General features: G+C 37.6%; 1 protein-coding gene across 2 annotated transcripts in view; it reads right to left on the bottom strand.

The window, feature by feature from the left end:
- Positions 1-237: 237 nt before the first annotated feature.
- mcm9 (minichromosome maintenance 9 homologous recombination repair factor) overlaps positions 238-16317 on the bottom strand; it is a 16870-nt gene continuing 790 nt past the window's right edge. For both annotated transcript variants that reach the window (XM_046836883.1, XM_046836884.1), the window contains exons 2-13: positions 14999-15315; positions 11958-12274; positions 9631-9712; positions 8239-8439; positions 7354-7479; positions 6653-6772; positions 6395-6569; positions 5427-5629; positions 4864-5067; positions 3659-3741; positions 2450-2595; positions 238-1540 (exon numbers count right to left, since the gene is read on the bottom strand). In XM_046836883.1, the coding sequence (XP_046692839.1) occupies positions 292-1540; positions 2450-2595; positions 3659-3741; positions 4864-5067; positions 5427-5629; positions 6395-6569; positions 6653-6772; positions 7354-7479; positions 8239-8439; positions 9631-9712; positions 11958-12274; positions 14999-15308 (3216 nt within the window). In that variant the 5' untranslated portion in view covers positions 15309-15315 and the 3' untranslated portion in view covers positions 238-291. The remainder of the gene's footprint in view (positions 1541-2449; positions 2596-3658; positions 3742-4863; positions 5068-5426; positions 5630-6394; positions 6570-6652; positions 6773-7353; positions 7480-8238; positions 8440-9630; positions 9713-11957; positions 12275-14998; positions 15316-16317) is intronic.

The raw sequence follows: 16317 nt of genomic DNA, 5'->3' as shown, positions 1-16317 counted from the left end.
TTCAGTAGGGTGGAAGCTGTGGAAATGCTAGTGTAGATAAATGGGTGTGACTCAATTGAAACTCCATTAAATGCTTTGCTACGATGTTCGCTTGTGCCTTTATTAGTGCGGTGTGGGTTTAGAATTGGCATTATACGGTCAAACTCCTCATCTGCCCCATGAAGTACATGGGATTTGTTCTTTACTCTTTTAGACCATAACCTATAGCGATACTAGAGAGAGATTCGACTGCTGGAGTAAATCCTTTACTGCTAATTTATTTCTTTTAACTTCGAGATTTCATCAATAAATCTATATATTTGCTTTGATTCTGGACTCCTCGTCCCAATCGACATCAAGAGCTTCGTCGTCTACAATAGAGGCCCCGAAGAAAGAAAGCCCAGAGAAAAGACCTCCGGGACGTCCCGAGTTCAACTCAAAACACTTCCTCTTCCTGGAGCTCTCGGATTGTTCATCACACATCTCTGCTCTTGCGTGTGGCCCGCTCGTCTTCGCGCAAGTCTTCCCGGGGGCGGGGTTTGTCTGGATTTTCTGCTCCGTGCTCGTGGCGATTGGGTGCGTCTTTTCTTTTCCATCTTTTTTTTCCATTACGACGTCCTTGGAAACCAGGGTGTTGTTCTGCTGTGTTGAAGCTGTGGTAAGATTCTGGCAGGTCTTTTCCTCAGGAGAGGGGGCGAAGGAGAACGTTGAAAGCTTGGCCAGGGTGGAGAAGGCGACTTTAGTCCGGTGTGGCTGAACGGAGGAATCGGGCTCGTCTGGAGGCCGAACGTTCAGGCTGTGGATGAGCTGCTGACGTTTGTGCTTGGTGTCGTCAGCTGTTCCGTTTCTTTCTAGAGACTTTCCTGAGGGAATCTCTCCGACTTCAGCCTGGACTCGCACTCGGAGCTTCTTGCACACACTGCTGCCCTCTGCTGGCTGTTTAGAACACTGTTTCCTCTCCTTCTTATGTTCTGTGGCAATTTTGGGATCCATTTCATGAGCCTGATTTGAAACTCCATCCTGAGCTGCATGCATCACTCTCGCTCTGGGCCTGAAAGTGAAGCTCGATAGATCGACCTGCACATTTGCACTCTCTGATTGTTCCATCACGGGTGCTTTTCTTTTAGAAGGTTGTTTCCGGTCCACCGCAGGCGTGCTGTGGCATGGAAGTGCGTTTAAAGAAGATTCCGCATTCAAACTTTCATCCGCATTGCTCATTCCTTTAGTCTGAGATTTTTCTGTGTTCATTTCTTTCAATCTTTTGGTCCTGAGCTTTTTGGAGATCTTTTGCACCACCAAACCGCCCTCGTCGGCCTGCTTCTCCCACGCCGAGGCCTCAACGTTGTTGCTAGGCAACACTCCAGGGCACGGCATGTCATCTGGGTGCTTCTGTGTAGAGGAGCGAATGGGAGATGCTGGGAATGCTGAACTCCCCTCAGACGGACTGGTTAAGCTGGTAAACCAGTCAAGTCCTGGGTCAGAGGCAGACGTCTCTTCAGCGCTCATACGAACGTCGCTCGGCCGCTTACTTCCAGGCGGCTCATCAGAGACGTGCGGATTCCTGAATGAGGAAGGAGGCATGGAAATTAGGCATGGGGAATGGATTTTAGTTCTCCACAGGCTTCCTAGACATTTTCCATTTCAAAATTTCCATACTTTTCCAGACTCAAATATTCCCTAAAGATTTTCAAGACCACATTTAACATCTAAAATAATGTTTTGAATTCCCAGTCTTCCATGTGTTTAGTCACAAGGTCGGGGGGCGATGTGTACTGTCACAGCAACTGCTGTCTCACAACATAGCAACCAATCATGGCTGCTCCTAACTCTCTGTTTCGGCCTTCCGTCCACACCGAAACACGTTTTCGGTCAACAAAACGTAGCTTTTTAAAAAGCGGATAAATATTTTTCAATACTCAGTACCTTTTTTGGCAGAAAAAGTTGGAATTATGGGGAAAAACGTTAGAATCGTGAGGAATAAAGTCGGAATTGTGAGGGGAAAAAAGCCGGAATTGCATGGAAAATTTACCAGTGTGCGAAATCAATTTGGAATTGTGAGGGGGGGGAAAATAATTTGGAATTGCGAGAAATAAACTTTTTATTTTATTGTGGCGGAAACCGGATATTATAAGGTTTATGTTATGTTCAGATAGATTGCATACACACATACGGAATGTATATTAAATAAATAGATAAATATATTCGCCTTCAATCATTAAAAAATTTGTAAACAATTAAAAAAATTGAAAAAAGGTGGTAGTGTATAAAAAAAAAAAAATAGACTATTAAAAATGAATGTGCATCGATACACAGATTTTTTTATCTGTATACACATTTCTACACCTAATTAAGTTTAAAGCCGTCCTAAATCATTCATTTCTCCTCCTGGTGATGATGCGGAATGAATCAGAGTGTCTAAGGGCATGTATTTAGTGTTAATTAGGGATGACACTATTAACATGGTCTTTACCCGGAGAGTCTCTGTAGCTCTTTGGTGAGGATGTGAGTCAGTCCCAGACCCTCCAGCACAATCTCACACTGACTTCTGTACTGCTCTCCAGGGTCATCAGGGAACGACGTGTGCAGAGCGTTCACGGTCCCGAGCAGTGCGCCACCCTGTGGACAAACACACATGCACGCCACACATCTTAATTTCTGCCAATTTCCGACTTTATTTCTCGCGATTCACGAGTTCTTTTCTAACAACCAAGAGGTTGAGCCATCACTTCTGCTCCCACTGTTATGTTACAATACAACGTGTGTACATAGCAGACAGGAGCTGAGGATACAGTAGCTGCGTCTGCAGGTACTGGACAGAGCGGTTTCTGAAACCACACCTAAAATAGTCTACTCTATGATTTTATCCATTGTTTCACAGATCGATCAAAAATGACATTTTCAAGGTGTGAAGATTTTGGTACTACAGAGGGGGGGTGACGCTGCCCGATGGGCTGTAAAAAGTGCGAGAAATAAATGTTGGCATTCTAAGAAATACATTTGGAATTGCGAGTAACCCAATAGAATTGAGAGAGAAAAAAATAATTGTCCGAATCATTAACTACTGCCACAAAATATATAAAATATATTTTTCTATATCCAGCATTCTTTTATACATTCTTCTAATAAGAATGTTTTAATAAAAACGGGCCACCACTAAGCCAGTAAATATTATATTATAGCATTCCCAGGGAAGTGGTTGATCACTGATTAAAGCTCTGAGTTACTGATCAGAAGGTCGGTGGTTCAAGCTCCAGTATCTCCAAGCTGCCTCTCTGCTCCAGGAGTGCTGTATAATGGCTGACCCTGCACTCTGACTCCAGCTTCCCAACATCTCGGGGATGAATTTCACAGTGCTGTAATGTACATGTGATCAGTAAGAGCCTCTTTCTGTTTTGCACTAAATGTTGATTACACATGTGTAAGTGATGCAGTCCTGTATATAGGTCTGTTTGGTCTAGTTTGTGTAGTGTTATCCAGCACCAATCGATGTTTTATTGACCACCTTGGTCCTGGAGGAACGTTCTTCCACTTCACTGCGTACTGTAAGTGGATGAAATGATAATGAAGCCACTTGACATGACTATTAGAAGTTCACGAGTTCAGGGTTCAGCCCCAAAACTGGCACAGCTGGGCCCTTTAATAAAACCACAAGGTGGCATATGAACTACTTCTGTCCTACCTGCATGGAGCACTCCATAACAGACACCACCACCACAGCATCCTCCACCGTCACGGTCTCTCTGAACATCAGCTTGGCATGGGCTGGAAACAGGAAGGTAGAAAAAAAGGAAAGTGATTATTATAAGGATTACTAAGGCAAGTCTGCATTTTCAAATTGTGTATTTATTAGGGCTGTTCAAATTAATAATGTTTGACCGTTTTTAATAAAAATACAAATAAATAAATAGAAGAGAGGCGCAATTAAAACCTTCAACGCAACACACATTTATTCAGGACGTCCTTTCTTTACTCAGATATCAAAAAATAAATAAAACGGCACTAATAAGTCAACAGTAAAAGCCTAAACATTCGTTTTGCTGATGCGCCGAGTCTCAAATCAGAAACCAAATTCCGCCATGATGCACACGTCCGGTAATTAAAACCGTCCGTGTGGAAACATAGCAAAAGTTGGTGTCACGTTGATGACATTAAATGACATTAAATTAAAACATTCACAAGGAATATTGGTGTCTTCATGCTCCATGTTGAGTTTGGTTTGACCAACGATAAAAATACATTCGCATAAAGCATCAATATACAAGATAACGCATAACAATCATGCGATTTAATATTTTAATCGATTGACAGCATTAATATTTATTAATTGATGAATTGAATGTGAATTAAAGGAGATGAATGTATATACACACTGCTTTTTATGTTTTTTGAGTGACACGTGCATGTTCCTTTTGTTTCTATGCAACAAATTCGTTAACGTAACAATCTAAAAATTTACTTTGACCAAAAATTATATATAATTATCCAGCTGTTCCACTTGCTTATCATAAAAATATAAAAGCATAAAGAACAACTTCTTAGCAATTGGACAACTTCTCAGCATTCAATAGATTTCTTTCTTGTGATCCAGTTCATCCCAGAGCAGTTCAATAGGATTTAGGTGTGGTGACTGGGCAGGTCATTCCATGACAGATAAACACTCCAGAAGATTTTCCTCCAAAACCTACTTTTACTGGTGAAGGTGAAGGTTTGATGAAAATTAATTATAGAAACAGAAGAAACATGCAAGTGTCTCTCAAAAAGCCAAGGCACTGTGTATATATATCCGTTTCTCTCCCCTAGTTCACATTCAAGCCACTAATTAATGTCAATCGATGATTAATCACAACTTAATGTATGTGTGTGCTCAAGAAAAGAAGGGCGGACCCTCTGCAAGGCGACCGAGGCTCTCCAGCATGCGGATGGTGGTGCGTGCGGCGTTGCGGCTGTCGCTCTGCCTCTGTAGCTGGTAATAACGAGTCAGGATGGAGTTGGCGTCTTGAGTGATGCGCGGCTGCAGCCTCTTTATCACGCAGAAGTACGCCCTCATCTTCTCCATGCTCCATAATGATGAAGACTGACTTGGGACACCTTGGGGGGGTGACGATGATAATGAGGGTGATGAAAACAGGTGAACCGCAATGCAATTTCGTTTTCATTATGTAGCCCTTTTTATGCCAATTTAGCACAAACATAGACAAAGAAAACTGGCATTTTGTATCTCGGGTTCTGAGAATCAAGCACAATTTTGTACAATAACATGGGAATAATAAAAAAAAATACAAGGGAAAGAATATGCTGGTATAAATGATTGGCAGAGAGTACAGCGCCCCAAAATGACTAGTACAGGAAATTCTGAGGTAAAATTGTGTAGTGTGTAATGAATTCATTAGTCAGTTAGAATTGAGACACGCTCATGGCCTATTATTTAGAATTAGGATAAAAAAAACCTTTATTCTGGAGGATAAATGAGGAGATGATTTTGTCCCACTCCGGGTTCTTGGTGTCCAGCAGGACAAGAACAAGGTCAAAGCGGCTGAGGAGTGGACTGGCCAGAGCGACGTTCACGGACACAGACACGTTTGGGTCGTACTGGCCTTTGGGGTTGGTGGCTGCAAGAATCGTGGTCCTTGTGTCCAGTTTACACACCATTCTGTACGCAAGAGAAACACTTATTATAGCTCTGAGTAGACGCCAATAATATGTCGAGGCAGGGAAAGAGCATTTCCAACATTTTCAGAAAACAAAACAGCAAGACACAATCACTGCAAGTTCATTTTTAACAGTATAAAGCAGATAACACATTTAGAATTTTTTTGTGTACAAAAGTAATTATTAAGTATCTTATCAGATCTGTGAAATTGGTCTAAACTAGAGGTCGACCGAAAATAGATTTTACCAATACAGAAAGCCAGGTTGGACTAATACAAAAATAAGGAACTAAAAAATAAATACCAGAACTAAATTATGAAAATTTGCTCAATAAAATATTAGTTATTTTAATAAATATTGAGAAAAATAAGACATCCTTAAGAAAAAGCACTTCAAATAAACATTGGTGTCAGTGATTCGCCTCTAGGGGCAGCTTTCGAACTGTATAACGCAACCTGGAAAAACTATCGGTACAAATTTTAGCGGTGCTAATTAATCGGTCAACCTCTAGTTCAAACGGGGAAAAAAAAAAGGCGGTTAGACAATACTAATGTCAGAAGGTGGAAAGAGACACAGGATCCAGTGGTGTCCAGTGAAAGCTTGTGAAAGCAAGTGCTAAGATAAGAAATGCACGATCAGCTATAATATGCAAATTCATATGATATAGGCATGATCAGTTAAACCTGTATGGACCCTGAACAATGTGGGGTAATAAATGTATATGAGTTTGTATACGAGGTTTAGAACTGAATGAAGCATTGCTAACCCAGCTTTGGCCACACTGATGGTCTGCTGCTCCATGGCCTCGTGTATGCTGGTGCGGTCGTGTTCTTTAATACTGTTAAACTCATCAATGCAGCACAGACCTCCATCAGAGAGAACTAGCGCTCCTGCCTCCAGGTGCCACTCTCCTGAGTCCTTTACTGCTGCTACGGTCAGACCTAATGATCACACAACACACACACAATCAGCCTGACTGCCTCCCTTCTGTAGTGAAGCATTTCCACTAAAGCTGAGTCAGCACCTGCGTTAGTAGAGCCGATGCCAGCAGTGAGGACCGAGCGAGGCGTGATTTTTGCTGCGTACTTCAGAAACTGAGATTTCCCAGTGCCTGGGTCGCCCACTAGCAAGAGGTGAGACTCACCTGCCGAAAAATAAAACACCTTCATGGCACAGCACTTTTGAACTTTTTTTTCGATCAGAATATATTTTTAGAGACAGTATTCCCAGCTTCAAGTGTATATTGATGCATACTGTGTTATCGTTTCTATAGTTTCTCCTTCAAACTAATTAAAAGTGCTATTATTATTATTATTATTATTACTGGTTACTATTATATATTTATAGTAATTGTGTAGTATATCATTACACTTATGGTAAATTTATAGTATATTAAAGAATATTTATAGTATATTTATTTACCTATTGTAATTCTATAGTATAGTATAAAATATTGATAAATTCATAGTAAATTTACTATATTTAAGTTTTACTATATATAAATATATATACATACACACACCTAATATTTCCTTATAGTAATTTAATAGTATATTATAAAATATTGCTAATAAATGTATAGTATCTTTACTTTTCTACTACCTACATACAGTACAGTAAATGACAGCATGGTGTGGTGTGATGTACTGCAGAGTTCATGTTTTTTTGTAAGATGCCTCAAAGCATTTTATTTATTCAGTGGGCGTGAAGAAGAGGAACACATACCTCTCACTTTCGTTCCTGAAGTATCAACTCGCTGCACTCCACCTGCCAAAACCAAGGCTACAGCCAACTTTACCACATACATTCCAAACACCTGGGGGCACAGACTCATCAGGATCTGATTCCTGCCTGAAAATGGTTAAAACAACAACAAAAAAATAGAAGTCTTGAATAGAAAAAAAAACAAAGTTTGAATATCTTTATATTAGCCATGTTACATAGACTTTACTAATCATTAATCAATAAAGACCAGGCCTATGATCATTTGGTACCGAGCCACATAGCAAGAATTTTCCTGAGAAAAAAAAACCCCAAAAACAAAAAACACATCCTCCAAAGGCATCACCCACTTTCTTATATTGCATCGAGTCACTAGGGGTTTTACAAATCATGACTGTAAAATCCCATACTGTAGGACCAGTTTTGGTCAGACTACCTTCTCTGTGAAGAGCTCCAAACTCTGGAACTCTTTACCATCTGACATTAAGACTATACTGGACTTTAATGTGTTTACTTCCAGGCTAAAACTGGTTAAAGACAAACCAAAGGTGCACTCATTTTTAACTAGTAGGTAAGAGTTGTATATGATATATGTGTGTATGTAAACTTTACGGGTAAATCTCATGGGTAAATTTTATTGTGTATGACTAGGGACAGGAATTGTCCATATCATGTTATTTGTTTAAATTGAAGTAGTTTAGTATGTAAATTGTATTGTGTTTAGAGCTCAACCAGGGACAGGAGTTGAAAATTAGCATTTGCTATAAACTTTTTATGTAGCATTTCAGTGACAAGCTTGCTTTGACACTATGTATGTTGCATTGTCCCTGTCAAATAAATAAAATGAAATGAAATGAAATGAACATTTAAAGTCACAAAAATATTTACCAGCTATACGATTGTGCTTGTGATTTTCCCAGAATTCCTCGAATTCTTTCTGAAAGTCCTCGAGGGCCACTGCTGCTGTGGACTGATCGTTGTTGATTTCGATGTAATTGGCCTTCAGTACAATCTCCACGTCACAGCGACAGTCCTGGTACAGCGGCTTCCAGCGCTGCCATACCACCCCATATACCGTAATATCATCTCCTGGAGAAGAAACACAGAAGGAGACTGTGATGATGCGCCAAGTAAAGATGAGATTATAGTATTGATCGGTAACCTTTAATGCTATTTAGATACATTTATAGTCTTATATTTCACTCTACGGCCAAAATGACACAATTGTATTGAGCAGGGGTCCAAACATCTGAACGTTGCAAGAGACATATTGTGAAAACTGAATTTTAAAAACGTTTTACTCAAATCGTATCTGTATTTGATCATAAAGGTTGCCGTTCAAAACGCAAATTTTCCCTCTGTTATTAAAAGAGGTCGAGGCAAAAATCCATCCCGATAGTTTTTCCGGGCCGCTTTCATTATATTTATTCTTTATAATTTATTATTTCTAAAATTCTGTTTATTAATATTTTCATATTTGTTTCATGATTACTGCTTTTATTTATTTATACATATTTTTTAATAAAGTTTAGTACTATTTTACATAGAGTGTTGTTTTATTTATTTTTTTAATCCAGTATCTATTTAAAAAAAACTTTTAATCGGTTGATTAATCGGTTATCTGTATCAGAAATATCCATAGGTCGACCTCTACTCAGAAGGTTGCGAGTTCAATTCCCAGTTTTTACCAAGCTACAACTCCCGGGTCCCTGAGTAAGGCCCTTCAACCCTTAGCTGCTTAGGTGAATAAATAAGATGGTTGTAAGCCACTGTGGATAAATTTGTCTGCCAGATGCATAAACATACATTTTTATATATATATATATATATATATATATATATATATATATATATATATATATATATATATATATATATATATATATATAGAGGGCTGCAACAACTAATCGATTAAATCGATGATAATTAATAATAAAATTTGTTTATACTATATACTTTCATACTTAAATGCCCTAAATGTATTATTTAGTTATAATAAGCAAAACATCTAAATAACAAATTGTTATTTATTTTTTATAGATACAAAACTACAAATAATCATTAGCTGCAGTTCTATTCAAAAATATATATATTATATAAATATATATAATTATTTCATCCCTCCTATTTTAAAAAAAGAAAGCTGTATTAATTTTTTTTTCTTCTAATCCTTTTTACAACCCCAAACCAAGCGAACAAGCACATCCTCATCCTGCGTGAATTTATACAGAATTCAGCAGGCAGTTAACTAGTGTTTTTCCCATAAGCAATTTTGCTTACCGGATTTGCAGCCGTCTACCAGATCGTCTTCTAAAATAACCAGCATGGAGCGAGGGATGCTGCCTACGGAGAGTCTCTGTACCTGCAACATACCATCATAACTCCATTACTCAGGAGGACATTACAGTCACCGGGTATCTTCAATTAGCTGAGAGGATCAGATTCGGTTTCGGATGCCACACAATACGGGTGTACGATTTATATCGTCTAGGACAGGGGTGTCAAACTCAATTGCACAGGGGCAAAACTCAAAGCACACGTTAGGTCGCGGGCCGAACAGGAAATTTATTGAACACACTAAAACTTAATGTTTTTTTAACATAAATATGAATAAAAACAGACAGGAAAATTATTTCAGAATCAATTAACCTAAACTTTAAATAACTTAAAAATATTTTGCTCTCTATAAAAATATCCTGTCAAAATTATACAAAATTTAAAATATGAACATGCTGCAAAAAAAACCCCTGAAAATATTAAGATTTGTGCTTTTCAGCAAAAGATAAAATAAATCAAAACATTCAGATTTCTTTGCTCTTATGCCATTTTGTCGCACACCTTCATCATGCAGCTCTTCAAGCAGCTTCACTTTGTGATTTTGCTGTGGTGAAAAACGTCTGCTGAAATGTCAGATTCTTCTTTAACTCTTCTACTTTCTGTATCTTCTGCTCTGCATTCAGGTTTTTCAGCTTCTCCTGATGTTTTGTCTCGTAGTGCGTTTTAAATTCAATTCCTTAATTACAGCCACATTCGCTCCACTAATAACACACACGTGTTTACCGGCAGTGTCAGTAAACATCTACTCAGAATCCCATCAGTTTTAAAAGGCTCTGATTTCAGAATCCACTTTTCTTTTCGCCATTTTGAGGAGCTTCACAATAACTGTACAATAGAGTTAAATACATCAACAGAAGCTCGACTTGATTGACGCTGGAATGTTCCCAGGTAGTCTAGTGTTCGGTATGGCAGCTGAAGCGCTGCATTATGGGATCTGCAGTTTGTGTTTATCAGCGCTTCATATTGCCGTGACATTAATAACAATAATAATAGATCTTTATAAAATCATCTCGCGGGCCAGATATAATTGTACATCGGGCCAGATGTGGCCCGCGGGCCTTGAGTTTGACACGTGGTCTAGGATATCGTCTATTTCGTTTTAAACACGACATTGACCGTTTTTGCTCGATTTCGCCAACAAAAATTATTCCAAACAAAGCCACGGCACTGTTTTGAATCTCTGAGCAACACGATGGTGTTTCGTTTTCTCCCTCACATTGAATTTTATACTTATAGACCCTTTTTCCTAATGCACAATTTCTGACTTGTATTCTGCATATAACAAGTCAGACAAACTTTGTTTGTGGCGAATAAAAATCTTGAATCTTGAACGAATCACTTGCAATGACTCGCTTACGGTCACACATTTGAAGTAACTTCTCTTTTTTTTTTATCATGGATCTTCAAACGGGGTTCCGCGACCCCTAGTGCATGGTCCACGGCGGTAATGTTGGGGATTCGCTAATTAATGTTAAATCACAATATTTGTAATTATATATATATTAAAAAAACCCAAACAAACATGGGAAACAACATCATAGATAAAATACTAAAACAATATTATAAATCAAATTGCTAAATAAATATATATGATTTGTTATGATGCAAAAATCTTTTTTTAAAGATTTGAAAATATATAAAAATATTCAGAAAGTGATGCATGTACAACAACATAGTTCTAATTGTCTTAACATAATATAACTTATATAATATGATTGGTTTTTATTAAAATCAGTGGCTGTGTTTGACACATTTTGTTTCAGGGGGTCCCTGCCCCATGTCTCTATCGCATAAGGGGTAACTTACCTGAAAAACGTTGAAGACCCTCTGTTTTAAATATTCTCTGAATATCAATGCATTATTTATGAATTTGTAACAGCAGGTTAAAGCATTAGATGTTCCTCTAAACTGCGTTGAACATTGAAAATGCATCGAAATGCCAATTTAGAAGAAGCTTCTGTTTCATTGATGAATTTTGTTGATAATGATGTTCATTTGCTTGGTAACAGTAAAAATTTCTTATTATTCTAATTAAATGATTAAATGTAAGAATTTCACTCCAAAACTGATGTTTTGTAGTGGAATTCCCATAAAAGGTAAAAATCAATGACTTATTGGAATAGATTATTAAAACATTTTAGGAGTCTGCTGTCCATGGTCCTTAAAGTACCAGCGCATTAACAATTATTGATAAAATCCACATAGAAAAAACAAAAATCATGATATAATTTTACAGTCAATATCGCTTATTTTTTCACAGAGATCCTGACCTGCTCTTGGATCTTAATCTCCTGGTAGTCTCTGCAGGATGATAGCGGGGCGTCTCGTTCTGCCAGGCAGGTGAATTTGAAGGAGGTGCACTCGTCCTCGCTGGGGCAGCGGCTTGGAGGGGTGAAGCTGTAGTACTGCTCGAAGTCGGCCTGCACGGAGAACACGTGTCTGCACCTGCTGCACATGTAGTCCCGCTGGTATTCCAGCACTTTGGTCACGCCGGTGCGGATGACTGTGCCGGTGACGGACAGGAAGTGGCCTACGTCCCGGGCTTTGGGAATGTGCTCTCGGGTCATTTCGGGGCACACTGGCAAACCTGGAGTTTTAAACATGATGAGATGGAGGACTGTAAGATATACGTATACATTGTACACCATCATCTTCCATATTTTCTGATATGACATTTTTTGGTACCGGGCTTTCGGTTCGCAATTCTTTCAACATGCAGAACAAAGTTCCCTCAGGAATGTATTAATTGATGGACCACAAGTCCATTTGGTCTCTTCCTCGCACTTTGAGAGCATTTAAAAAAAATCTTTATTCAACTAGAAAACATACAGAAAAAAACACTAGATTTACACTGTTGCATAATATCCATATCCACTAGATGGCACTGTAAACCCATCTTCAGAAAAGCTCTCGGCCTTTGGTGGGGAAAAAATCAAGTTAAAAAATCTGATTAAAGTAAAAGAAAAAAAAAAAAGATTGAGAAATTTAAAAACAAATTTCAGAAAATGCTCGGCTTAACCCTGAAAGTATTCAGAAAAAAGGTCAGTGCTGTTTAATAAATGAAAGCAATGCCTTAATAACTTTAATTAGAGGGAGACAAGAGCATGCTGCGGTTCCTCCCCCATACCCAATTAATGTGCAGGAAACGGTGACGCGATGACATCCGCACTTCCTGATCGATTAAATCTGAGAGTGTCTCGGTAATTAAAGGTGACACACTTCCCGTCTTCACTGCCCGTGTCCAGGAACATAAACACTGGAAAACTGAGCTTTGCTTCATTGTGACTTGGTTCAACATTTCACCACAAAAACGTCATCAGGGATGAAAGACTTTGCTCTCTGTTTCTCATACATTGGCTTTATGTCCCTGAAACTCTGAACGTAACGCCGTCCTTCAGCAAAGACCCGAGATGCTGTCTGATAACCACCTCCTCCTTCTCCCTCCCTCTTCTCTCCCTCTGTGCTATTTATAGATTGTCCATTATGCTCTCATCATGTCCCTGAGTGAAGAACAACCTGCAGCTTTTTGCAGTCTGATTCCAGAAAATCTCACGATTGTGTTTCTGGTTAAAGGAGCTTCCAGGATTTTCTACAGTTCAGCTTTAATTCCTTTCTAATAAAACTGTATGAACGAAAGTGACGGATGGAGACCTTTATATAAAAATAATTAATTACAAAAATAAAAGATAATGAAATAATAAAAAAAAAATTAAAGCAAATCCACTGTAATGACTTACTGTCTCCACCAGAGGTCCCCAAACTACAGCCTGCCCCCACATATGGAGTAAAAGTAAAAATCTCCCTAAATGGAAATACTTTAGTAAAGTACAGATATGTGAAAAAACTACAAAGAATTACATTTACTACGTTACAGTCAACCACTGGTAAAAACTGTCAATCTTTATTTTAAAAGGTATAATAAACCCTCATAGATTAAATAATTCATATTTACCAAAAACCATCATTCCGTCAAAAACAACATAGGAAATGGGAAAAGGGCGTGGCTTCCAATCAGGGTCAGGTTCATAGCCGAAGTGAAAATCAAAGCACCCGAGCAGATCACTTGCGACTGATAAATCATCTGAGTCGTTTTATTTAGGGATGCATTGAACATGACAATTCTGGGCTGAAACCGAAAATTCCGGATGCACTCGGTCGAAAAAACAAAACAAAAACGAAACCGGCTTCAGAAAAACAATCTTTTTGTGTAATTGATTGTATTAACATTAGACTTTTTAATTTTGTGAGATTTTATTAATCAAAACTGAAAAACTAAACCAATAAAATAATCACACTTTTTGAATTTTTGACTGCAAGAATCACAACAAATTGGGAAAAACGAAAAACTAAAGTATCGGAAACGAGTGTTTTTTCGAACAAACTTAAAAAAATGCTTCTCCGCCGAGTTCTTATCAACATATCATTTAACAACAATTGTGCAAAATAGCAACAATACAAACTAAACTATAAACAACAGATGTAGCCACAAGTCTGAAAACTTGGATATAAAAATTTAAATGTAACTGCATATACACTATATTTCCAAAAGTATTGGGACACCTGCCCTTTCCTGCTTTATGTGGTTCTTTTCCAAACTGTTACCACAAATCTGGAGGATCTCAATTATACAGGACGTCTTTAGATGGCGCTATCATAAATTTTTCGTTCACTTGAACTTGGAAACCCAAACCTGTTCCAGCAATGCCCCTGTGCACAAAGTGAGTTTCTTGAAGATCTGGTTTAAATGCTTTGGAGATGAAGATCTCCTGCTATAGAGCTCTGATCTCATCCCTACTGAACACCTTTGAGATAAATGTGAACGCTGACTGCACCCCAGGTCTCCTCACATACATCAGTACCTGCTGTTCATAACACCCTAGTGGCTGATGAACACAAATATCCATAAACACACTCCAAAATCTAGAGGAACATCTTCCCAGAAGAGTGGAGGGAATTATAAGAGCAAATGGGGACTAAATGTGAAATGTGATGCTCAAAAATCACACACCGTACTTATGACCAGGTGACCCAAAACGTACAGGAGCCCAGGCGTGGCAGCGATTTGAACCAACGACCTTCTGATCCAAAGTCCGATGCCTTAATCCCTAAGCGCCCACCTCCCTGATTAGACTGGTCTGAGAGACAGGGTTTACATTTTCAGACCGCAAAACCAGTTTTGACTGGAATTCAGGATGATTGTATTGTTCCTTTACAACACTACTAATGCGGATAGGTCATAAAGACCCGGTGTATCTTTCCGGACCGCACACTGGTTATGACTATCCCCCTCTCCGGTACGCCCTCGCCTTACCCGAGATGCGGACGTGCAGGTTGCGTTTCATCCTACAGGAGCTCGACGACGGCTCGGACCGAGAGACGGCGAGAGCGGCGGCGTGAAGAGCCTCGTCGAATATGGGCAGCACCTGGATTGGGAAAGCGTTGAAATACTCGGCCACCTCCATGTTGGCCTCGAATAAGGTCATGGCGTTAACCACGAGCGAGTAATGAGCGTCATCGTTAGGTTCCCGAAGGATCTGCAACACCTCGTTCCTGTGATGCTCCGTCACGTAGGTTTGGAACACCAGGCCTGTGAGAGCCACCTGCTCCGAGTTTAGACTCATCTTCGTCCTGGAAGAAAACTCGGGTCTTTGACCAATTCTGTAACTCTGATCTTCATTTATCATTCATGTGTTCGTCTGAAGTTTGGAGACACTGAGAGCTTTATGTTTTTTTTAAGAGACACGTGCATGTTGTCTTGGTTTCTGTACAAACATGGTCGTTTGATGGTATGAATATATGAATATACAGATGCTTTTTACATTGGAAAATCTGAAAATTGGATTTCTACAGTCTATAATTGTTTCAATGAATATTTATTTATTTCTATAAAGTCTATAGTTAGAAATATAGAGTTTTGTTTTATATAGTGTCTACAGTTAATTATAGATATATTTATTTTAGTATCTATAGATATTTTTATTTATTTATTTTATAGTGTCTATATCTATTTATATTTATTTATTTTAGTGTCTATATTTATAGATTTATTTTAGTGTCTAAATTTATTTATATTTATTTATTTTAGTGCCTATATTTATTTTTATTTATTTATTTTAGTGTCTATATTTATTTTTATTTACTTATTTTAGTGTCTATATTTATAGATTTATTTTAGTGTCTAAATTTATTTATATTTATTTATTTTAGTGCCTAAATTTATTTTTATTTATTTATTTTAGTGCCTAAATTTATTTTTATTTATTTATTTTAGTGTCTATATTTATTTTTATTTATTTATTTTAGTGTCTATATTTATTTTTATTTATTTATTTTAGTGTCTATATTTATTTTTATTTATTTATTTTAGTGTCTATTTATTTATTTTAGTGTATATATTTATTTTTATTTATTTATTTTAGTGTCTATATTTATAGATTTATTTTAGTGTCTATATTTATTTATTTTATTTATTTTAGTGTCTATATTTATTTATATTTATTTTAGTGTCTATATCTATTTATATTTATTTATATTTATTTTAGTGTCTATTTATTTTTATTTATTTATTTTAGTGTCTATATTTATTTATATTTATTTATTTATTTTAGTGTCTATTTATTTATTTATTTT

This window comes from Silurus meridionalis, chromosome 23, assembly GCF_014805685.1.
Source record: "Silurus meridionalis isolate SWU-2019-XX chromosome 23, ASM1480568v1, whole genome shotgun sequence".
Classification (NCBI taxonomy): Eukaryota; Metazoa; Chordata; class Actinopteri; order Siluriformes; family Siluridae; genus Silurus; species Silurus meridionalis.
This window is presented reverse-complemented; position numbering and strand designations above follow the sequence as displayed.